The 25,337-nt window shown below is 49.4% G+C and overlaps 1 protein-coding gene across 1 annotated transcript; it reads left to right on the top strand.

Moving 5' to 3' along the window:
• Positions 1–46: 46 nt before the first annotated feature.
• On the top strand, positions 47–25,088 carry PHACADRAFT_257947 (uncharacterized protein; the record flags this gene model as incomplete). Its single annotated transcript, XM_007396876.1, has 17 exons — positions 47–101; positions 147–269; positions 10,920–10,946; positions 11,547–11,550; positions 22,838–22,945; positions 22,997–23,171; positions 23,228–23,597; positions 23,651–23,707; positions 23,762–23,835; positions 23,886–23,950; positions 24,002–24,128; positions 24,190–24,345; positions 24,398–24,449; positions 24,499–24,543; positions 24,597–24,759; positions 24,810–24,848; positions 24,907–25,088. Coding segments are annotated over exons 5-17 (1,606 nt in total), but the record flags the coding sequence as incomplete, so codon positions are not given.
• Between the last annotated feature and the right edge of the window lie 249 nt (positions 25,089–25,337).

The raw sequence follows: 25,337 nt of genomic DNA, 5'->3' as shown, positions 1-25,337 counted from the left end.
CAGTCCTTTCCATTTTCCTACGTCTCCCTGACAGCAACATCCAACGACGGACAGCCTCATGCTGTACAGGTCTACTCTGACATCAGTGGAGGTAGGTCGAACAGCGAGTTATTAGAGAGAGGCTCTTATCGTATGTGCTGCAGAATGGGTTTCGGGTAACCGTGGAGACGTCATGCAGTGGCAGACAGTGCCAACAGATATCATCCTATATCATCAAGTATCGCTGGAGATCCCTGAGGCGTTCTCTGAGAAATCAAATCAGGCCGAGGATGCTACAGTCTATTATACAACATTGCTTGTAGGTGGCTGCCTGGGAGGTGGATTCGCGCAAGAGCTGAGACTGGATCCAGGCGCAGCAGATGACCTACATGGTAGACTTGGATGTGAACTGCAGAGGCCAGTTCAGCAGTGCTGGGAAACTCAAAAATACCGTCACCTCGGGTCCTGCAGCTATTGCAAAGTACGTGACATTCTTCTGAGCGATATATGTTAGAATTTAAGCTGCCTGTAGTCCCTTTCCCGTCTTTGCTATATCAATGGACCTTGGCACTGTCACAACTACAACGGACCCTGTCGTGTGGGCGGTAGGAATGTTACGGGATCCCGCAATCCAGGCCGTAACTGCCTCGGGCGCGACAGAGATGCGCAGTCCCTACTGGCGCACTGAGGGCGTCGCTCAAGACGTGGTACGGCAGAATGCTCGAGTGGTAGTAACATTCAGCACTCACACTACCTGGCCCAGATGACCTCGTTTTTGCAAGACTACAGCTCCGCCGTCGAACGCGCGGAAGCCTTGGACGCAGCACTCGCAAAGAACGCATCGTCGATCTCGCCACACCTCGTTGACCTCGTCTCTATCGCTGCACGACAGGCGATGGCGGGAACAGAGCTTACCGTCGGAGGCTCTTCAGGTAGCTACAACACGTCGGACGTGAAGATGTTCATGAAAGACATCGGCCCTAGTGGCAGGGTGAATCCTGTGGAGGTGCTATACTCTGCGTTCCCGTTCTTCTTGAGTGTCAATGAGTCGTACGGCGGTTGGCTGCTGAAGCCTATTCTGGATTATGCGAGCTCGCCGGCATGGACCCAGACATACGCACCGCGGGACATCGGTATGTGTCTTCTGATCCCGGGACGTATCCCGCCCTAACGCCTCAGTTGCAGGTCTCAATTATCCCAACGCAACTGGAGATTCTGCGAGCCATGATCAGGCAGTAGAACGTATATTATTCTTCGTTTCATACCTTCGTTGCATCTTGCTCACCTATCTCCAGAATCCGGAAATATGCTCATTATGACACTTGCACACGCCCGAGCGACCGGGGATGGTTCATTGATCAGCGCATATGTGCGTGCACCGCTCCACTTTGCGTTTCTATGACCTCTGACATCAGTCACCAGTACTCGCTACTGAAACAGTGGGCAGACTACTTGGTGAATAACACGTTACCTCTATCAGCAGACCAGTACGTACAGGTATTATATGCTCAGGGATCGAGCATTGACTTACAGTCCGCAGGGTTACCGCCGACATCAAGTCGAGACCCAACTCAACGAACTTGGTAATTAAGGGTGTCATTGCGATCGGTGCAATGTCACAGATGAGTGCAGCGATGCACCAGCAGCAAGACGCGCAGCATTACTCCGTACGTATGCCTTTAATTTTACTGTTAGCATCATATTCGGTGTCTGATGCACATGTAGAGTTTGGCACAAGCATACACGAACACTTGGAAGTCTCTTGCTCTCTCCTCCGATAATCACATCCTATCGAGCTTTGGAGACCCTGGCTCATCCTGGGCCTTGGAGTACAACTTGTACGCTGATAAGTGGCTTGGGACTGATCTCCTTGACAACTCGGTTAGTGGCGACTGCTAAAATTCGTTAATAGATATGCTGACAGAGGTCACAGGTGTATAACTCAGAAACGTCATTCATACAAAGCCTTTTGGGCTCAAACCCGAGTCCGTACAGCCTCCGCGCGTGGTGCTTGGGTACTGACAAGCTTGTTCGTTCACAGACGGTCTGCCGATCGACAGCGACTCGGGCGCTGACGGTGACACAGGTATACTCGCATAGATTTGCTCGCAATCTCCCGAGGTTGACTTTGGATCCAGCTTGGACCTTGTTCACAGCCATGACCATGGCCAACAGCAGCGTCCGGGACAGTCTCATAGACCAGATCTGGAATATTGTCTCCAAAAATGTATCACAGACGATATTTTCGACAATATTCGCGCTGGATGGCAAAGGGACAGCTTTGGGTAGCTCAGAAGCGAGGTATGGAGAACAGGAGCTTAACAGTGTGCCATGCCCTGACAATTAATAATAGTCCTGGAGTTGGTGCAATGTTTGCTCCCCTTGCGTTGAAGTGAGTGCTGTTCATGATTTTGTGTTTTCTTTTTACGAATGCGCTCTATTTTCCAGTATCCCCAATGTCACTATCAATATTGCTCAAGCGGGGGGAAGCTCAGCCCCAAGCCCCAGCTCCAGTCCCGGATCTAGTGCTGGAAAGAGTTCCGGAACGTCAAGACACTTAGATATTGGATCTATAGTAGGCGGTGCTATCGTCGGAGTATGCGGCTTCATGCTCTTTTTCGTTTTTGGTTTCTCTTAAATGTCTCATGTCTTGCGGGATCAAAATTCATAAAATTCATCACAAATGCCGGCGTGCATTCTTCGGGAGTTTTCTTACCCGCGATACCTTAACACGCATGAAGAAGGAGCCGAAAGGAAGTCGAACCTAGCCACAGCTGCTCGGCCACTTCCTTACGACCACGGGCATCTCCCAGAGACCACATAACAGGCTTTTCTATCTGTTGACGATTCGGATAAATCACTTATATATCGGTCGTCCAGTATGCAGCAGTCAAAAATCCGCCTCATACATCTTCTACATGGGTTCATATGTCGAGGGCGGCTACAGCGTGTCCGTCTAGGAATGCCACGCCATCGTTTTGGTCTCGGTATTTCCTGGCGCATCCCCTCCATTTCCAACGGCGACACAGGCTTCGCAATATCATTTCTCTGTGCGACAGTAGGTGGCTCCCCGCTGGACACCGGGCCGTTGCTTAACCCCCTCGTGAATAGTACGTGAAGAGCCCGCACCATGAGTGGCCCGGCGTTGGCGTTTCCTGGCGCTGTTGAACCTCAAGGGACATAGCCATTGTAAGTTATGAAGGCGCTATGTTCTCTGCGGAGGGCTGCCCGGCTGCCCTGGTTTGGAGACTGGCTCGAGCTCTGCGGGGTCAGATGAGGCAGGCGTCGAAAAGTGAGACATCGTTGACCTGACCTCACTGCCATGCACGGTCGACTTCGCCTGGGGGGACTTGGTGTCATCGAAGCAGATGAGTGTCGAGTGCCAGGGTCATCATGCTCAGGTGGGTGCACATACACGCACGCGCGAGGCTCCTCTCCGCGTCCTCGACAGGCTGACGATGGTGGGGGACACTTTCTGCGTGGCGGCTCTCGAAGCGAATTCGAAGTTAAATTTTACTAGTAGCGATGGATGACTATTTCTCGAGCCAGTATGGACGCTCGCCTGTATGATCCTGGTCAACCCGAGATGGGGCCAGGTCAATTTGACTCTCGCTACTCTCTTTGCTCAGAATACCACTGCTAGGACTAGTAGCTTCCTGCTCGGAAGGTGCAGCGCCAACACCTTCACTGAAACACGAATAGCCACAGTCACTGCATGTCTGACCTTTCTGTATGACTTGAGTATAGTGAGTGTGTCAGGAGGTAGAAGTAAAGGTATTTCTAGGAATAATATAATATGCTCAGTACAGGAGAGAGCATGATGAGTATGAGGGCGACATACAGATGGGCTGGCCGGAGGTTAGTTCAGATGGTGCTAGGGCACCTAAGTCGGGCTAACCAAGCCTGTTTGCACAACCTTCAGCTCGCCTATGCAGAGGCTCGAGTAGGCAGCCTGTAAAGAGCTGGAGATGCTTCAGAAAGGTTACCTAAACACTTCCGCAGTCTTTGAAGCTGACGCACTTTGCCAAATGCAGCAAGAGTTTTTTTCTCTGTCATTTACTTCTACCACCGCCTCACACGCCTTGCATGTCGTCAGGCCGCAAACGTACCTCAACCAGGAAAGTGAGTATATTTGACCTATAATCTTTCTACTATATCTAATTGAGTAAGATGTACAGGCAAAGAGTGTACAGCAGCTTGCACCCTGCTGGTGCTTGGCGTGCAATGGCAGGCTCGTGCCATGCCACACCCGGCGTAGCCATGCGAAGCGCAACTGTGGGGTCACATCGGCGGGTGGAGAATTGAGCAGCGAGAGCGATACAGCCAAGGAAATAACTCGACGAGTTCCTTGCTCAACGTCACATGAAGAAGAAGAAGAACGCTGCCGTTGCTGCTAGTGCCACAGTGCCAGCCCGCCTCCAACACAAGCATGCTTGCAGCTCCTCCTCCACCCTCAATTAGTTCCACAATCACCAACGATGCTGCACCTCATGTGGGGAGTGCAGCTATGGCCCATATAGTCACCGCAACCTCAACGCCTGACCGTGACCAAGGCTCTCCACTCGGCAGTGTCATACCACACAATCCTGACCATCTATCCACGCTGCCGGCTTCTTCTACCGTGGAGTTGTTGCCAGGTAAATTCTTTTCATTCCCGAGTCATTAATTCTCACTACTCGGCAGCTTAAGATAAGTGAAACAATATTTGTTTACGCGCCTCTCACTGATGAGCAGCTCATTGACCGTTGTCTCAATTATTGAACCACTTCTCGGCTCTAGCTGGGTCCTTCTTCTGACTGTACAACATCTTCCAGATCCGAATGCGCCATTTCACCATCTCCTGGATGTTGCTCAGAGTAAATCTGGCCTTCTTATATATGTATTCTTACTCTAGCCAAGTCAGTGAGTGGCTTTGTGTTGTGTATTCCATCCAATGGAATGGACTAACCATTTGTTTCTTATATACAAGCTGCGCAATTTGCTTAATGATAGCCCTATTTACCAGGTGGTCGACATCTTTGCCCCATGCAATAAGAAGACAGTTGGAGCCCAAAGTGGGAGTCGGGGGCTCGGGATCACTGCGACGCATGACGAAAGGATTCCTGCCAAGACCGGTAACGTTGTAAAATTCTACGTTCACCTCTGTCTGTTGATGTTGGAACCGTAGGTCAGCATATATGCACATATATTGATAGCAAATATTAATCATGGTGCGTACCATGAGTTCTCCCTTCACCTCTTGTTCACTCAGGTTGGATTTTGGAGCTATCAGAATGAGGCGCGGCTCGTCCTCCTCACCATCAGACTCGCTCGATTTGCCAGATGACAGCAACGCTGCTTCAGGTGACGATTCTGATGACTTGGACTCACTGCTGCCGTTGTTACTAAACTTCGAATAGTCTTTGCAGTGGTGATGGCGATAACAGCAATTATCTTCCTCTGAGTCATCACTCTCTGGCTTTCTCTTCTGACCGCGGCGCCCAGAAGCACCCTCAAGAAGAGAGGGATCAATGACTATAGCCTCACGGCGCCGCGCTGTGCCATCTGTCACCACGACCTGACCCTGCATAGGTGCTCCGGTGAGTTCACACCATTCCTTCATGTTAGGTGGCTCGCAGTTGAGGTTGTTCACCTTCAGCTCACGCTTGAATGCACTGTATGTGGCCTACCCTGCAGGTGTAAGGCCGGCAAAGACACTAGATGGTGGCAGCGGTGGCGCGGAACCGTTCTGAACACTGCAACGAGGCATGGTGATTTTGTGAGAGGGACGGTGATTGAGATATACTAGTTGCTGGGAAGAGGAGAAGGAGCCAAGCCAGTGTAGAAGAGAAAACCAATGTTTATATTATATTTTGGCATATTTGTGACATAAATTGAAGTTGTCTATCTGGGCACCTCTATATGATCACAGCCGCAAATAGAAGGCTGATAAGGACTATTGTTATCTGCTCACAAACAATATAACAAGCTAAGTGTTACATGTGTTCAGATCTGGCTAGCTGGGCTGTAAGTAGTCTGATTACCTCTGCCGAGGCAATGTAATGAAGCCTTTGTTATTTCCTTTCACTTCTGTATTCCTGATCTATTTAAGGTCACTATTGCTCTGCTATTCACATGGTTAGATAGGTCTGAGCGGGCACCCTAGCACCAAGCTTCATAGCTGCCCTCAACACTGCCCATATGCTCACGCACAGGTTACAATAATATAGTCGGAGATATCTGTACATGGGCATCCTTCTTCTTCATAGGCCTTCTAACAGTACCCCATGCTTAGATCCTCATACCTCCCCTGAACAAACCTGTTGGCGCCCTCTATAGCTGGGTCTGACACACAGTGAGTGTGGAGTGAGAGCTTAGAAAGCCGCCATAAACTCGGATGCGAACAATTATCTTGGCCTTGAAAAACTGCAGATAGAGACGCCTGTGGCAGTGATCTATGTAGCCAGGGTGCGTCAGCAATTGCAAAGAGCTTTCAAAGGCTCAAGCTTTTAAGCAAAAGCGTCCGTTCTCGAGGTGTCTGAAACATCCTCATATGGCAAAGTTTGACGCACCGTGGGCACAGCCAGCATCCTGGCTTGTGAGTTATCTGCCAACACAGCCTGCAACAGTGAACTACGGTCAGCAGGTGCTGTTGTCTGCCGCCAATATTTGTCATTACACAGGTCCGCTCAAATGGAAGCCAACGGTATTGTGACATCTAAGGTGGAGCTCAGGCCGTAGACTAATACTAACCTGCTACTTGCTGACAAAATGCAGGCCACTTCCGGTAGCTGTCCCTTCAAGTTTACTCTTCACCTGTTGTAGTATTTGAGGTGCGAGGTGCGCTGACCTGCTGGATGCGCATTCACCGCACCGAGACACCGACATGATGCACTAGGCATTTCCCACAGTCATGTGGTTGGCAGGTTTCAGCTGGAGTACCATTGAAACCTGCCACCCTATGATGTCATCAACCTCTTACCAGATTTAGATATGACGCACACAGAGCGCACTCAGCTCTGGCGCCCTTTCACTCCCCGCTATGTTTCTCTTAGTCTCAGCTTCCTCAGTGTACATAGTATTGGACTGAATATATTAGGAAGTAGATAAGCTATATAAGGACACGTAGTATTATTCTTAGAATTTACCGTTGATTACTCGTGAATCCCCCGCCTGCACGATCCAATTCACAACAGGTTATGAGCCCCGCGCTCTAATCTTCAGTCACCCACCTCTGCGGATCCATTGCGGATCAATCACAACGCCCTCTCTGCCTATTCAGGGTTGTACCTGAGACATCACTAACATACCTTATCTAGGCCTTCGCACCCAAGACTGCCGTCATGTTGTCAACCAAGATCGAGGCCCTCAAGAGCGCAGAGAATTATTTCTCTTGGCAGATCCAGATCCAGGACGTTCTCACAGAGTTGAAGCTTATAGGCTATCCCCTCGGTACCACCCCGCAGCCCACAGACACAGCGCTCATTGCTTCTTGGACTGAGAAGGACAGGTCAGCGCTTAGTAATATCCGAATCTGGTGCACCCTCGCGGTCGTTTCGCATGTCGCTACCAGTAAGACTTCAAAGGAAGCATGGGACGCTCTCACAAGCACGTATGTGAACTCCGGTACAATATCAGAGATCACCATGTTAAGAAGGCTACACAAAGTTAGTATTGCAGAAGAGGCAGACGTTGAAGTGGAGATCAGACAGATGAAGCAGCTGTATGCACAGAGCATGGGAATGGGAGGTACAATGACAGACATTCAGTTTGGTCAGGTCATCCTCGCCACACTTCCTGCTTCATGGAACTCATTTGTCAGTTCTATTTCAAGCCTGTCTATCTCTGCCAGCATTGTTGGCTGCATCATGCAGCAGCAAGACTGCCTGATCGAGCAACAGACAGAACCCACCTCCACGGCTCTTATTGCCAAGGGCACCATCAAGTCTAAGTGGAAATCAAAGTTCTGCAAGGGTGTCTTCTGTTACAACTGCAACAAGAAAGGTCACATCAAGGCTGATTGTCATTCAGCCAAGGCCCAGACTTCTGGCAATGAAGGTGTGTCCACTGGATCACACGCACATGTGGTTGAACTCTTGGACAAGTCCGACTCGTACACCTTCACATCGCATAAAGGCACATCTGCCTTTGCTGCAAAGGGCAAGACATGGCTCAGGAATACCGCCACCAAGCATCACATCATGTGTGATCACACTGCATTTGTGACTTATGTCACAACGCCAAGCACCATCTTGGGTGTTGGCGGCGCTTGTGCCGCATTGGGCTGTGGTGATGTGAACGTCATATTCATTACCAATGCTGGGATCATTCCTGCCACACTGAAGGATGTTCTGCATGCACCGTCCGTGCAATGCAACTTGCTCTCGCTGGGTCACATGATCAGCACAGGCATCAAGTTCATTGGTGAGGGAGACAAACTGTCCCTAGTAGATGGTACCTGAATTATTGGTACCGGGCGGAAAGTGAGTGATCAGCTGTATTACATGGATCTCCAGACCTGCCACCCGGCAATGTCTCTCACAACTTTTGAGCCACAAACATTCGCACCTGCCATCACCAAGGCACTCTCACAGACCCAGGCAGCTGCAAAATCGGTCACGAAACTAACTGCTGCATCAGTGCCCATTTGCGCATTGTCCCATGCTGTTACACAGGTGCTGCCGCAGATTCAGGCAGCCGCAAAATCGCTTGCAGAACCCGCTGCCGCTTCTGCACCTATCAAACCTGATTACGATCGTACTCCCCACACCTTCATCCTCCAGCAGATCCAGACACTCGCAAATCCGCTTGCGACAACTGTTGCCATGTCCGCGCTCGTCTCCACATCATTCCGTGCCACAAAGTTCCGGCAACCTCACAAGACCGATGAACTGGTCACCGCTGATTCGCCCCCTGACACTCGAGCGCGCATGTCCTGTGTCACTGTTGCCACTGTTATCGATCCCCTCGTACATGCTGCTGTTGGCACTCATCCTGACACCACACTTGCTGTTTAGACACCTCATCTCTCTCTCGCTCATTGGAATGCTGTCGAGCATGTCCTTCGATACCTCAAAAGCACCGCTGCCCTTCATCTCACCTACAATCCGGGCATCAAGGGTCTGATCGGGTACTTAGACGCTGATCAGGCCCAGCCCCTTTGTCTCATCCCCATTGACATTTCTGTCACCCACTGCGCCTCCAAAGGCAACGTCGCCGATATGTTCACCAAGGTGCTTGCCCATCCCACTCACGCACAACAGCTCACCCTCACAAACATATCTGCTCATTGAGGGGGAGTGTTGTAGTATTTGAGGTGCGAGGTGTGCTGACCCGCTGGATGTGCATCCACCATGCTGAGACACCAACATGATGCACTAGGCATTTCCCACAGTCACGTGGTTGGCAGGTTTCAGCTGGAGTACCATTGAAACCTGCCACCCTATGGTGTCATTGTAAGGTTTGGCTTTGGTAGGCACTTGATAAGTTGAGTAATCAGTGAGTCAGCAGCTACATTGCAGGACCTTGGGGATGAGAATCTGAGCTTGTGAGAGGTTATCACACCAGAGAAAGAGTGGGGTAAGTCTTGATTCTCGAGAAACTACTGTACACCATTGTATCTACTCCTATATATACTAGAAATCCTACTCTAAGTTATAATGAGGGATCAAGACGGATCCAAGGGAAGTCAGGATGAGTCAAAGGGAGTCATAGGAAGTCAAAGGATAAGAGGTATAGGAACAAAGGAAAGAATACGAAACACAAGACACATGAGGTGTCGAGAGCCCAGACCGACGAGGCAGGCGGGCGCGTTGATGCACCACCAGGCCTGGCATCCGAAAAGGGAAGGGTTAGCACCTCAACCCTTACAGTCATCACCCTCTTACCAGATCTAGATATGACGCGCAGAGCACACTTGACTCTGGTGCCCTTTCACTCTCCGCTATGTTTCCCTTAGTCTCAGCTTCCTCAGCATACATAGTATTGGACTGAATATATTAGGAAGTAGATAAACTATATAAGGACATGTAGTATTATTCTTATAATTTACCGTTGATTACTCATGAATTTCCCGCCTGCGCGATCCAATTCACAAGATCACCAAAGGCCTTCACAACCTCCCCAGTCAGCTGGTGGTGCTCCACGCTCCAATGCTGCCAATATCCAGGCCATACCACCTAATATTTATCCTGTCAAGTCTGACTCTGGCCATACAAGGGCAGCTCAGCGATTTGCTGTGGGCATTGTGGGTCCTGCTTGCTGTGCGTAGTCTGTACCTCAGCAGCTGGCTGAACACAACAAATGTACCACTTGCTTCTGGGGTCACGCGCACACCAATGGCTCAGTGGCCTGTCTTTTGGAATGATGTAAGGGAGCATACTCTACCAATATGAATGGACGCTGATCGCAGAGTCTGCTTTCGAAGGCCGTTGTCAGTTGGGCTGGTCTGATAAGAATTGACAACAACATTACCTATAAATGGGTAGGAAATGTAGCTGTTCCTGCAGGACTGAACCTCTCTGTCCTCACTAACATCCAAATCACGCCCACGTGGATAGTGATGAGCTTGACAGAGGGACCAATTGATCTCAATGTAACCTACCTGTCACCCATAGAGGTATGTTTCTCGATAATATCGCCATTATACTAAGATATTAAATGACTTACCACTAGCCAACTGACCCTGCAAAGCAATCCTTTCTGTTCGCCTATGTTTCTCTCATGGCAGTATCCAACAACGGGCAATCTCATGCTGTCCAAGTCTACTCTGATATCACTGGGGGTAAGTCTAATGTTGATTGTCAAGTCTGGATCTTGTTTAGACTATCTTGCAGAGTGGGTATCGGGAAATTGTGGGGACACAATGAAATGGCAAACAATACCTACAGATCCTATCTTATATTATCAAGCATCTTTGGAAACTCCCAAAGCCTTCACTGAAAAAGCAAGTCAGGCTGCAGATGCCACGACCTATCTCGCGACGTTGCGTGTGAGTAGCTTCCTACTGAAAACTATCTTGCGCAACACTAAGCATCGATACAGACTCCACAAATGACCTACATGGTAGACTTAGATCTGCAATGCAGAGGTCAGTTCAACAGTTTTGAAAGCCTGAAGGACACCGTCATTCCGGGCCTGTGGCTATTTCAAGGTATGTGAGATTCTTCTGAGCGATATATCCTGGAGTTCAAGCCATCTGTAGTCCGTTTTTTGTCTTTGCTATCTCGATGGACCTTGGTACTGTCACAACTACAATGGACCCTGTCATGTGGGCCGTAGGAATGTTACGTGATCCTGCAATCCAAGCTGTGATGGCCTCAGGTGCACCAGAGATGCGCAGTCCCTACTGGCACACCTAAGGTGTGGCTCAAGACATGGTGCAGCAGGATGTTCAAGTGGTGGTGCCATTCAATACTCATACCGTTTATCCCAGATCATATCATTCCTGCAAGACTACAGCTCCGCTGCTGAGCGTGCAGAAGCATTTGATACAGCACTTGCAAAGAGTGCATCATCGATCTCGCCACACCTTGTTAACCTCGTCTCTATTGCTGCACGACAGGTGATGGATGGAACAGAGCTTACCGTCGGAGGCTCTTCAGGTAGCTACAACATGTCGGACGTGAAGATGTTCATGAAAGACATCGGCCCTAGTGGCAGGGTGAATCCTGTGGAAGTGTTATACTCTGCATTCCCATTCTTCCTGAGCATCAATGGGTCATATGGTGGTTGGCTGCTGAAGCCCGTACTAGATTACGCGAGCTCGCCCTTATGGATGCAGCCATATTCTCCATGAGATATTGGTATGTGTTCTATGATTCTAGCTCACATCACACCCTAATAGCTTGATTGCAGGGCTCAACTATCCTAATGTGACAGGAGATTCCACAACCTATGATCAAGGTGTAGAATGCAAGTTGTTCTCCTTTCACCTTGCTTCCTTCTCGCTCAGCTATCTCCAGAATCTGGAAACATGCTCATTATGACCCTCGCACATGCGCGAGCAATGGGAGATGGTTCATTAATTTGTGTTTAAAGTATCTTTACACTGATCTAATTGCGCCGCGTTTTTCCCGGGATGTGCGCACTCAGACAGCATTTGAGTCAGTATCCACAGCGCAGAAAATGTCCAGCGAACACCCAACCGGAAGAGGTCTCGGTCGTGCTGCCACTGACATGAGTGGCGAACGGCATGCGCTGAGTGAGACCCCTCTTCGAGGAGTACGCAGAACGCAGGACAATTAGGAGTGCAGCACACTCCTTCTCATCTCTCACCTTTGCTACTCTAAGGTTGGTCTCTCAGCACAGCGTGCACCTTGTTGTTTCTCACTGTTGCTCACTCTCAGGCTTGTTTTCGTCTGCTATTGATCACTTTGTTCAAATCTATTGTGTCATGGCAAACAATGGATCGTCCGAGAGCTCACACACTGCTCGAACAAATTGAACCCCTGAACGCACAATGTCCTTCAATGATAGTATCGTCAAAAAATGCGAGCCTCTTGTCGAGGATTACCGGAGAGGCAAGATCTCCAAAGGCACTGCCTGCAGAGATCTTGTTGTTGCTCTCAACTCCAATGAAGAACTTGAAGCTGATGAAATCGAAGCATGCGAAAACTCCTATAAAACCTATGTTGGACAACTCGATGAAGTGGACAGAGAGAGGAGAGAAGCAAAGGGTAAAGGGCGGCAGCCTCTACACGGAAAAGAAGGAGAACAAGCCAAGTCTTCTGGAGAGGTTAGACATGAAAAGAAAAAGACCTCTCAAGGATCGCCTCGACTGCAGCTTCCAAGGACGAGAAAGCAATCTCAATCTCCTTCCAGCAGCGACTCATTAGATAATGACACCACGAAAGCATGTAAAAAGATTGACGAATCTCTCTTCCCTTTTGCGCAGACTTCAGCGGTCACCCTCAGTTTCCTTCCAAAAGCAGTACGAACCACCATTGAGCTCAAAGAGAATTACACCTGAGATCTCATGTATTCCAAGCAACGAGTCCTTAGCCAACCAAATCTCCCTGCAATCCCGGATTCCGTTTAGAGCGACGTTATTGCCAGCCGATATGTCGACCTCAATAAGATCTACTCTGGACTTGTCTCAGTTGACTCACACTCTAAACAGACCTTCCGAGTTAGAGACCTCGAACTCACAACCATGGATGCCATCCGTGTCAGTAAACATGTCAAACAGCATGGACACTGGATCACTGCCTGGACACGCTACTCCGAAGCTGTCGCTTTCATGTATCCCCACCGGCAACAGGAACTCACTGAGTACGAAACCTATATATCGCGGCTCTTCACTGCAGTCAGAAAAGCACGTGCAGGACAAGTCATTGGATACGATAAAGCCGTTCGAGGCAAAATCGGACGAAGCAACACACACCTGCTCACCGATGTCCATTCTTTCCAGGACCTCTACACCATGTACATTGTTGCTGGGTCCACAGCAGGATCAGCAGGACAAGGATTCGGAGATCGTCGACTAGCTGGTACTCGTTCTTCCAAAATCTGTCACAAATTCAACGACGGCAGATGCATCTCAAGAATGTGTTCCTACCGGCACATCTGCACCAGGTGCTGCGGCAACCATGCACTTGTCGCCTGCACCAGCGCCAATAAACCTGCTGACTCAAAGCACAAATGAACGTCCTCATTTGTTTCGCAGTTTTCTTTGGTCTGAAGATGAACAATTTGTTACGCCCCTTGTCACCGCTACTGAAACAATGTGGCTGCTTCTTTCTCCACCTCTGTCAGCACTCCAAGATCCTGCTTGTCAGTCGACTCTTTGCTCTTATCCTAGTTTTTTTCATATCGTGACACCAATAAACGTTGATCACTTCGAGTTTTATCTCCGTTCTCACCCCAATCGTCCTTTGGTTTCATGTGTTCTGCGTGGTCTCAGAGAGGGCTTCTGGCCTTTTGCAGATACCGAGGGTTTGGATTATCCAGAGACGTGGGATGAAGAACTGGTGGTGCCACTTGGGTCTCGTGAGCTGGAGTTTATTGAGGAATATGCTAGAGATGAAGAACAATGCAGTCGATATTCACATCCATTCAGACCCGATTTACTTCCTGGCATGTATTCAATGCCCATACACGCCGTCCTGAAACCCAATTTGGACAAGCCTCGTCTCATTAACAATTACTCTGCCAGTCGGTGGGCATTGAACTCTATGATTAACAAAGGAAAGGTTGGCATGCGACCCGATAATGTTCAAGATCTGGGGAGGAACCTTCTCGCAGAACGGTGCCGGAGTGGTGACGTCTCTCTGTGGCTTTGGAAGTTGGATGTGAAGAATGCGTATCGCCTTCTTCCACTGCATCCACTCTGGCAACTCAAACAGGTTGTTACTACGGCATCAGCTTCTGATCATAAGACTCGCCGTATTGATCGTAACTTGTGCTTGGGCAGCTGCAGCTCTCCTGACATTTGGCAGACTTTTATGGCACTCGTTATTTGGATCGCTGTCCATCTGGGCACACTTGAAGATGCATTGATGTACATGGATGATGTATTTGGCCATGACATGTCCCCATCTCTGGAGTTCTATGCACCCTATGGGTGTCGTATGCCTTCTAAACAAGTTCATCTTCTTCGTCTTTGGGACGAACTGGGAATTCCACACTCGGATGAGAAGCAGCTACACGGTTATGTGCTACCCATCATTGGCTGCCTTGTCGATACCGTCTCCATGTCAGTTACGCTGCCAGACGCAAAACGGCTCAAGCTCGCCCACGCCGTTTGCACATTCACTGAGTCCAATGACCGTCGCCGGTTCTTACGCAGGTGGCAACGCATGCTTGGCTGGATCAATTGGGGCCTCAATGTTCAACCGCTCCTTCACCCGGCTCTGCAATCGTTGTACGATAAGCTCAAAGATAAAACCAGAAAACCTTGGTCACAAATTTACCATAACAAACGTACCAAGCGGGATCTTCTCTGGATTGCAGATCAGCTGAAGCGTCACTGTGGAGTTTACCTCCTGCGTGCTCGCGTTTGAGAGCCCTCTAATGCACACTTGACTCTCTTCTGCGACGCGTCCCTGGACGGCATGGGTATTTGGTGTCCGCAACTCTCCCGTGCTTTTACTGCGGCTCATTTGCCTGATGCGCCACTCACATTGGGAGCTAACATTTTCTGGTTTGAGGCTCTCACCGTCCTCTTTGCCCTTCAGTGGGCGGCCACCTTACCATGTGGGCAATTGCCTCTCCGCCTTGCTATCTTCACCGACAATATGAACACTGTGCAGGTGTTTGATAGCTTGCGCGCCAAGGGTCATTTTGTCGACATCCTCCTCACAGCATGTTCACTGCTGATTCAGGCCATACCTCAAATTGATCTTTGTGTGTGGCATGTTCCTGGGGTGGTCAACATCGTTGCGGATGCTTTATCTCGCCACCTGCTTCACATTGTCCGGCAGTATTGCCCCGATGCTGCTATCTCTCAATTTATACCCTCTTGATGGACACCGCAGGGGGAACTCACATTATGAACGCAGTTCCTCGACTGGCCAGGCAATCTGTGCGTGAAGCCTGGTCATTCAAAAAGTTAGTTCGTGAACGTGCGATTGCTCCCGGCTTCGCTCTCGATAAATCGACCCACAAGGCGTATACTTCCCATCTTCAGTCCTATATGTCCTTCTGTGACGCCCATGACTCCCCTCTCGATCCGACGCCTGACACCCTGTCTTTCTACGTTGTCTACATGTCGCACCACATTAAACCAACTTTTGTTGAAACCTATCTGTCCGGCATTTGCAGCCAACTCAAGTTTGTTTATCCCATGGTGCGGGAAGTGCGAAAGTCTCGCATTGTCACACGTTCCCTTGCTGGCTGCCAAAAGCTCTTTAACTCCCCTCGCGAGCGCAAACGTCCTTTGACACCGGACGATCTCCTGGCAGTGTTGGCAGGCACGAACTCCCACCCTTTGGTGCATGTTTGATTAATCATGTGGCAGTAACTACTACGGTGTGCAATGTATTACTTACTAGTAACTGAGCTAGCAACTGCGTAGGGCCTGTAGAGCCTCTCTGGCACCTCTCGGCATGCTATATATGGTGTTTCCATCAACTGGGATTGAAATATAGACCACATTTGGGAGACATGCTATAACATACCGCTTTGGGCGCTTGTTTTTGTTTTATGACATGGGAAGGTGGAGAACATATGTTTGAACATATTTGCTATACTAAACATATATCAGAAACCAATATTGAGCCCGCTATTCACAAAATACTCGCCGAGAGTCGAGTTTTTGCGGATATAGCGCGGACTTAAGCCCCATCAGCTCCATCAAGTGCCACCAAGCTGCTACCCGGCTATCTGGCTCCCTACATCAATTTCGCTTTTTGGGGCCATTCTTGGCTCAATTCCTCCCCTTCCCTTTGTCCAATGAACTCCAAACCTTCTGACATATGTACCTGTACCTATGTAGAGTAGTTATGTGCAGTTTAGAGTGAATATAACTGCTGTATAATATACTATACTTTTGTTTCTATTACAAATCAATTTCTTTGGGCCTGAAAGTAGCAGGAAACCCTTTGCAAAGCTCCTACAGCTCTTCTAATGTTATACACTCATGATAGATGGCACTAGAATCTTTCCCAAGGGTGTGGAGAGCCTGAGGCATCCACAAACTCTCTGTAGAGCCTGCAAGGCTTGGCAAATAAAATGACACATATCAGATGTTTTCATATGCTGAAAGGTGTCGCTTTTAGCCCAGGATAAGACGGCTATGGTTTGTTTTCGATCTCAGGCCTTGGAAGCCGTCCGATTAAGCAGATCTTAATGTTTTCTACGGGCGCCTATTTGCTGATCTCGTCGAAAACACCTCCTACTGGCTCAACCACTTAGAATTGGACGAGCGGACCGTTTCCAATCGATTCCCAGCCTATCAAAACGGGGGTATACAACTTTATAGGTCCAGGGAACATGTATTGGTGGAGCAGTGCATCAGTTAACCCCGGAGTGACACCTTGATGAAGTTCTGACCAGTTCAAAACCACCATCTGTGCACAGGTGTGTGCCTGGCTCCTACAGCATAGGTGGGAAGGGAATCACCACCTGGGAGGGTCATAATATGTCTGAATACTATGTATGTAGTTGCATTTAGCTTATCTCTGCCTGTAGGCTTCTGTACATCTGCATATGTGGTGTTTTTAAGCCCTGTTTGCATACCCATGTTGTTGAGTGTAGGTTAGCCCCTTCCCAGTGTGATAAGGCTCCACAGAGCTGCATATATTATTTACTAGTGCTAGGGCATCCGCACAACCATTTGTACCTAGCTACATTCATTACTAAAGGCTGAGAACAGTGTCCAAGCTATCATGAGTGCAATAAGAGTTCTGACCTCCTGCCTGCATCTCTGCATGTTATCCTGGCCTCTAAATTGCTTCCCCATGCTTGCATAACATGTATAGATATGTCTAGAGCCATCCGACTTTCTTCCAAGCTCTATACAAGGTACAGGACCATTTATTTCTGGTGCCATTTTTCACTTTAAAGCTTATTTATTACCTATTATAATGTATACACCACAGAAAGACATGAGGGTTAAGATATACACCACACAAGTATACTAGAACCTATTCTAACACTTGCCCTGACAATTCTATGAGGGGGGAAGGAAGGGGAACAGGTGTAATAGCTTGCAGAAGCTGGTTTCCCGCGCTCTGGCGCTTATTTCAAATCCAGGAGCGCTACCATATATATCCAAAAACTCGCCGGCTCCTGGCGAGTTTTTTGTGAATAACAGCCCAAATACTGCTTTGCTGAGCTGCTTACTAATGGAGAACTTATTTGTACATGTGTTCTCCATGACATGATGTAAAAACATTCAATATGTGGTATGTTCAAAACATATCATATGTTTGTACATATGTTCTCCATGACATGATGCAAAAACATTCAACATGTGGTATGTTCAAAACATATCATATGTTTTGAGATGCTTTACCATATTGGGATAGTCATCTTTTCAATTAAGCAGTATATTACATATGCAGCCTGTTGTTCATCGCGCTCACATTCAGTGGGTTTTTTGGCCTGCACCGCCTGGGTGAGCTTGTCTGGTCTGACGACAGCACACTGCAGTTGTCATGCAAGCTTATTTGTTGTCGTTCGGTCACCGTCTCCATGTCTTTTTGCTCTTATACTCTGCCCGCACACAAGGCTGACCACTACTTTGCGGGTAGCGATGTCGTTTTCGCACGGTGGGCAGACGGTTTGGATCCAGCTGCACCGTTTCTTGCGTACCTTGCCTCTCGCAACCGGTTGTTCCTCTTTGAGCCTGCTTTATATCTGAAGCATGACAGTTCTGTGCCTGTGCATTCATGGTACCTCGAACGATTGCATGCAGTGCTTGACAGGGCAGTTGGCGGCCACTCACTACGTTCTGGTGGCGCGACATTCTTAGCCTCTCTTAGCTTACCAAACGAGCAGATTCAAGTTGCTGGTGGTTGGGCCTCTGATGCCTTCCAACTGTACATTTGTAAGCACCCTGTCGTGCTTCAGGCGTCTCTCCAAGCTCGTCGTCAGGCTTTCGATGCCTCCGACCGTGTGACCCTCCCTACCACCTCTTGACCACCAGCCCACCCCTTCCTTCTACATCTCAATAGGTCAATACGGGTCAGTTTCGTTGCACTTAGGCGCCCACGAATCTCTAATCTCAATTCAAGGCCATCCTTCCGGGGATGGCCAGTTTTTGCATAACATGCGTAGTCGGACGAGTTTCTTACTTGCAGCGCAACCCCCTTCACATCACCAGGTGAGACAAGCGCGATTAATCAGGACATATGTGTGCATATCGCTATCCTTTATTCTACGGTCTCTAACCTCGGCAGGCAGTATCTGCTGCTGAAACAGTGGGCAAACTACCTGCATCTGTCAAGCCAGTACGTACAGGTATTTTTGTGCTCATAGTCAGGCATTGACTCGTATCTCGCAGAACCATGGCCGACACTGAATCGAGACCTAATTCAACGAACTTAGCCATCAAAGGTATCATCGTGATCAGCGCAATGTCACAGATGAGTGTGGCGATACGCCAACAACAAGATGTGCAACACTATTCTGTGTGTATTTTCGTAACTATTGCCATCACTGTATTCGATGTCTCACGGTGCTCACTTAGAGTACCGCACAATTATACACAAGCACTTGGAGGTCTCTCGCCTTGTCCTCCGATATGCAGCACATCTTGTCAAACTTCAGAGATTCAAGCTCATTCTGGGCCTTGGAGTACAATCTGTATGCTGACAAGTGGCTTGGAACTAGTCTCATTGATGACTCGGTGGGTGGCTGTTAATAGGACCTGTTGGTCCAGGCACTGACAGAAAGGACACAGTTGTACAGCTCGGAGACAACATTCATACAAAGCCTTCTGAGCTCTAATCCAAGTTTGTACAGCCTCCACGAGCAGTAGAGTTTATACTGACTTGTTTGCAGATGGTAACACAGGTACACCTGCGTTGACCTGCTGGTTAGCTTCCTCTTCTGATTTTTTCCATCTAGCTTGGACTTTATTCACTGCTATGACTATAACTGACCCTGGTGTCCGTAACAGTCTCATGGACCAGATCTGGAGCATTATCTCCAATAATGTATCTCTGCCTTCGATATTTTCAATGATATTCAATGCGCCTACATCAGATATAACTAATGGGGCAGGGAGGTAAGGACAGCAGAAACTCGATAGCCAGCTATGTTTTAATATTCTGCATTAGTCCCGGGGTTGGCGCAATGTTCGCTCTCCTTGCGTTGAAGTGAGTGCGGTCTACAGTTCTACACCCTCTTTCTGACAACTGCATCCCATATACCAGCATTCCCAATGTCATGATTGACGCAATTTGGCCCTAAGAAGACGCGAGTTCAAGTTCCAGGTTGAAACACTCAAGCGTCGGAGCCATAGTAGGTGGTGTGGTCAGAGGAATAGGTGCCCTAGTTCTTGTCCTCGTCATCGGCTTCTTCCTTCGCTGCAAGCTTAGAAGATGCTTAGACGACGAAAAGTACAATGCAGGTAGTGAGCCACGCTTCCTGATGTGGGCCGTACCATACAATTACGTTCGCGAAGAGAACCTCCCACAGAACGTGTCGGCAGACGCAAATTCTCAAACCGGACTTCAAGTCTCAGGGTCTTTCTCCCAGACAACGAAGTTCCTCAAAGCCCAGCAGCACCAGCAGATGCCCACACATGCTCGCGACGCAACCTTGTCAGACGTCCCAACGTCGGGCGACGGTGCAGGCCTCAGCAGAGAGCCGCTTACTACCGCATTGAGAAGCAGTATCAGGATGCCTGTATCAGAGGTACAGGGTCTGTGTCAGGAAGTAGAGAACCTGAGATGAGTGATGCAGTATTTCCAGCCAGACAGATTAGAGCCGCCCCTAACATATCATGAAGGAGACACATGAGGCGAATTCCTAACCGTCCCCTGTGTCCATTCCCATCATCGGGTGTATGGGATGAATGAGATAGGTATGCATATCTGAAGTTCAGATCCTCTTGGCGTAGCCATCACATTGAGCAAAGTACATTGGCTTGCCCATATGTCTAAAAAAAGTTGCAGCCGCGTCCTCAGTCAACAAGTATAAGCAATTACCAGATTGATGTATGCGTAATTACTGTAAGTTAAGCTGTAATGCACAAGCTATGGATGTATACGTGACTTGTATTATGATCCTCTGCCATTGAAAATTGAAAATGGTACGTTGTCAATGATAGGCATCTCCGAATGAAGTGTGGTGAATGTTGCATGAAATCTGAGTTGTCATATATCGAACCTCCTTTTCCGGAGCACATGAACATACTGACAGCAAAGCCTTGATGCGTGCATCAGCGCTTAGCGCTCAGCAGTTGCGGCGCATCAATGGTCAGTTCTCAATTTTTGCCTCGGGCGAGCCGGCTTTTGAGGCGAAGGACACTGACCGTGACCGGTCATGCGGGTCACGATCTCTTCAAGAACTTGGCGTTAGGGGTCAATATATCACCAAAATCGACCAACAAGACAGCTGCATTCATTTTGTTCCCAGGAGCAGTCCCAAGGTGCGAAGGCGATACAAGGAGAGTGTACGCGGAAGAGTAGCCACTGAGGACCCTACCTAGATCTGACCTTCCGGATGGCCACTCTCGAGAGAATATTATTGGCGGTGTCCGCGGAAAAGCGGTGTGACGTGTGACATCCGGTACGGTCGTAAAAGTACAGTATAAAGGCCCAGAAAACGGCCAAAAGACCGCGAAATCGACTGGATACAAACAGGCCAGGGACCTATCGAAATCCGGGTATAACTGGCCAACGTCCAACGCCGGCCAGCCTCAGGCAGCTGACCTCCGAAGGATGAACAGGTGTAAGTCCGACGAATGTGATCGTCTATCCGTCTGAATCGAATTTTCAGATAAAATGCGCTCAAAATAGGTGGAAATATTCGAAAACGTGACGTGATGCGCAATTATACTGTCCGGACGCGTGAAGCGCGCGTGGCAGATTCGTTTTTTTGTTTTGTTTTTGAGGTTTTGGGGGATTTTTAAGCATAGATCTGCCATCTGTGTATAAACTAGGCTACTTTGGGGTACTAAATTCGTATTCGGACATAAATCGGGCCAAAGTTTCCGGGTACCTCATGGAGAATATGTCGGGTCCTGGCCCCCGGCCGGCCCCATCGCGATCGAACGCTCCCTCGAGCTCTCTCGAAAGGTGGTGTGCCCGAGACGAAATTGAAGAACTGACCAGCTCGTTTGACCCGCAGGCCACGATGCCATACTACACATCCCATAAGAACGGGCTACGGTCAGCGGGCGCTATTCCTCCTATCCCATCTGTCATTGCAAACAATGCTCAACCCGATGGGAATCAAGGTTAATATTAATGATACTTGATGTTAACAGAGCTGTATATACCACAGAGTGCTGGTCGCTATTTCCCGCAGACTGCCCTCGCTTGCTCTTTACCACAAGCCGAAGCTTCGGAGACACCTGTGACTACTCCGCGACACTTCACATTTTCAATGCTACCAAGATTCCACCCATACTACCTGATATCCATTCTGTCCAGTTTGGCCCTCGTTGTGCGAGCGCAACTTAGTAATACCCTATGGACCTCATGGGTCCCGCTCGCTGTACGTAGCCCATACCTCAATGCTTGGATGAACACGACAAACATACCCTTCGGCCCCGGAGTCGAGCGTGCGCCAGAAGTATGGCCTCTCTTCTGGAACAACGTAAGGGCTACTTCCCGCCGCCAGGACCGGACACTGATCTCCGCTATTCTCGAAGGCCATTCTCGGATGGGCTGGCCACATACGCATCGACAACAACATTACCTACAAATGGCAAGGGGATGCAACTCTCCCCGCAGGATTGAACTTCTCGGTCCTCAACAATATCCAAATCACGCCGACGCGGACGGTGATGAGCATAACTTCGGGACCGATTGATCTCAATATAACATATCTGTCCCCGATAGAGGCATGTTTCACGACTACGTTGCATTTCGTGCTCCACACTGACTCAGTATCAGCCAACCGACCCCGTCAAGCAGTCATTTCCATTTTCCTACGTCTCCCTGACAGCAACATCCAACGACGGACAGCCTCATGCTGTACAGGTCTACTCTGACATCAGTGGAGGTAGGCCGAACATCACTCTATCAGAGAGAAGCTCTTACGTATGTGCTGCAGAATGGGTTTCGGGTGACCGTGGAGACATTATGCAGTGGCAGACAGTGCCAACAGATACCATATTATACCATCAAGCATCGTTGGACATTCCTGAGGCGTTCTCTGAGAAATCAAATCAGGCCGAGGACGCTACGACCTATTATGCGATGCTGCTTGTAAGTGATGCTTGAGAAATAGATTTGAGCAAGAGCTAAGAATGGATCCAGACGCAGCAGATGACCTACATGGTAGACTCGGGTGCGAACTGCAGAGGCCAGTTCAGCAGTGCCGGGAGCCTGAAGAACACGGTCACCTCGGGGCCCGCGAGTATCTCAAAGTACGTGGTATGCTTACTGGTCATAAAGTATACAATTCAGGCTCTATGCAGTCCATTCCCGGTCTTTGCTATCTCGATGGACCTGGGTAATGTCACGACAACCACGGACGCTGTCGTTTGGGCCGTAGGGATGTTACGAGATCCCGCAATTCAGGCCGTGACGGCTTCGGGTGCACCAGAAATGCGCAGTCCCTACTGGCGCACCCAAGGTGTGGCTCAAGACATAGTGCGGCAGGATGTTCGAGTGGTGGTGTTATTCGGTACTCACACCGTGCATCCCAGATCACATCGTTCCTACAAGACTACAGCTCCGCCGCCGAGCGCGCGGAAGCCTTCGATACAGCACTGGCGAAGAACGCGTCATCGACCTCGCCACATCTCGTCGATCTCGTCTCTATCGCTGCACGACAGGCGATGGCAGGAACAGAGCTCACTGTTGGTGGCTCTGCGGGCAGCTACAATACATCTGACGTGAAGATGTTCATGAAGGACGTCGGCCCTAATGGCAGGGTGAATCCTGTGGAGGTGTTATACTCTGCGTTCCCATTCTTCCTGAGTGTCAATGGGTCGTACGGTGGTTGGCTGCTGAAGCCTGTTCTGGATTATGCGAGCTCGCCGGTATGGACACAACCATACTCGCCCCGACACATTGGTATGTGTCCTCCGATTGTAATTTATGTGATGCCCTGATGTTTATGATTACAGGACTTAGCTATCCTAATGCGACAGGTGATCCCACAACCCATGATCAGGGTGTAGAACGCAAGTCATTTGCCAGTCCCGTGTTTCCCCTACGTCTCACTCATCTATCTCTAGAATCTGGAAACATGCTCATCATGACCCTCGCGCACGCGCGAGCGACGGGAGACGGGTCATTGATCAGTACATACGTGCGTGCACCGCTCCCCTTTGCTTTATCGCCCCTGACTTCCGCAAGCAGTACCGATTACTAAAGCGATGGGCGGACTATCTGGTAAATAACACGTCACCTCTACCGGCAGGCCAGTACGTACGGGTGTCGTGTGCTCAGGAAACAAGTACTGATCACAACCCCAGGATCAGTGCTGACCCTGGACCGAGACCCAACTCGACGAACTTGGCAATTAAGGGTATCATTGCAATCGGCGCGATGTCTCAGATGAGTGTGGCGATGGATCAGCAGCAGGATGCACAGCATTACTCCGTGCGTATACTTATAATGTTGTTTCCATCATTGTACTTGACGCTATTTAATTCTCATGTAGAGCAAGGCACAAGCACACGCAAACACCTGGAAGTCTCTCGCCCTGTCTTCTGATAACCATATTTTGTCGAACTTCGGAGATCCAGGTTCGTCGTGGGCATTGGAGTACAACCTGTACGCAGATAAGTGGCTCGGGACAGGCCTCGTCGACGACTCGGTGGGTGACTGTTACCAGGACTCGTTGGTACGTGTGCTGATAGAGGACTCAGGTGTACAGCTCTGAGACGACATTTGTACAAAGTCTTTTGGGATCTTACCCAAGTGTGTATGGCGTCTGTGTACAGGAGAGTCCGCACTGACTCGTTCACAGATGGTCTACCGATCGATAATGACTCCGACGCAGACGGCAACACGGGTATGCCCTCATCGATTTGCCCGTTAGCTCCCGAGGCTGACAGTTGCATGCAGCTTGGACTTTGTTCACTGCTATGACCATGAACGATGTCAGCGTACAAGGCAGCCTCGTGGACTACGTATGGAACATCATCTCCAAGAACGAAACGCGGACGATTTTCTCGACGGTATTTTCGCTGAAAGGCAACGGCTCTGCTTTAGATAGCACCGCAACGAGGTGGGTACAAGAGAGGCTCAATGCTGGTCATTCCTGACTGCTTGATATAGCCCCGGGGTTGGCGCAATGTTTGCTCCTCTCGCATTGAGGTGAGCATGGTCGATCGTACTGTGCTCTCTTCTTTAACAAACATCCCCCATATCCCAGCATCCCTAATGTTACCATCAACGTAGCTGATCCTGGCTCGAGCACTGGGACGTCAAAACATTCGAACATTGGAGTCATAGTAGGCGGTGTTGCCGGAGGAGCGGGCGGCTCCATCCTCTTCCTCGCCGTCGGCCTTTTCCTTTGGCGCAGGCTCAGACGCTCAGACGGCGACGAAAATCACAGTGCAGCTTCTCTTCTGGGGAGCGGGACAACGGAATCCTCCGAGACCTTGCAGGGCCCGGAGGCGCTAGCACCCGCCCATGATGATGGTGCGCACTCTTCACACGTTGTGACAACCAACAACGGCCCGGCGGGAGTCGTCGCGGAATTGTCTGTTGTCGCACCGACTGATCATGTTGCGAGGCCTGCCCCATTGGAGTTGCAGGGGCTGCGCCAAGAATTGGCAGGCTTGAGGCAGATAGTGCAGCATC

Source organism: Phanerochaete carnosa (assembly GCF_000300595.1).
Source record: "Phanerochaete carnosa HHB-10118-sp unplaced genomic scaffold PHACAscaffold_6, whole genome shotgun sequence".
In the NCBI taxonomy this organism is placed as follows: domain Eukaryota; kingdom Fungi; phylum Basidiomycota; class Agaricomycetes; order Polyporales; family Phanerochaetaceae; genus Phanerochaete; species Phanerochaete carnosa.
The sequence above is the reverse complement of the archived record's forward strand: the minus strand, read 5'-3'. Positions and strand labels throughout refer to the sequence as shown.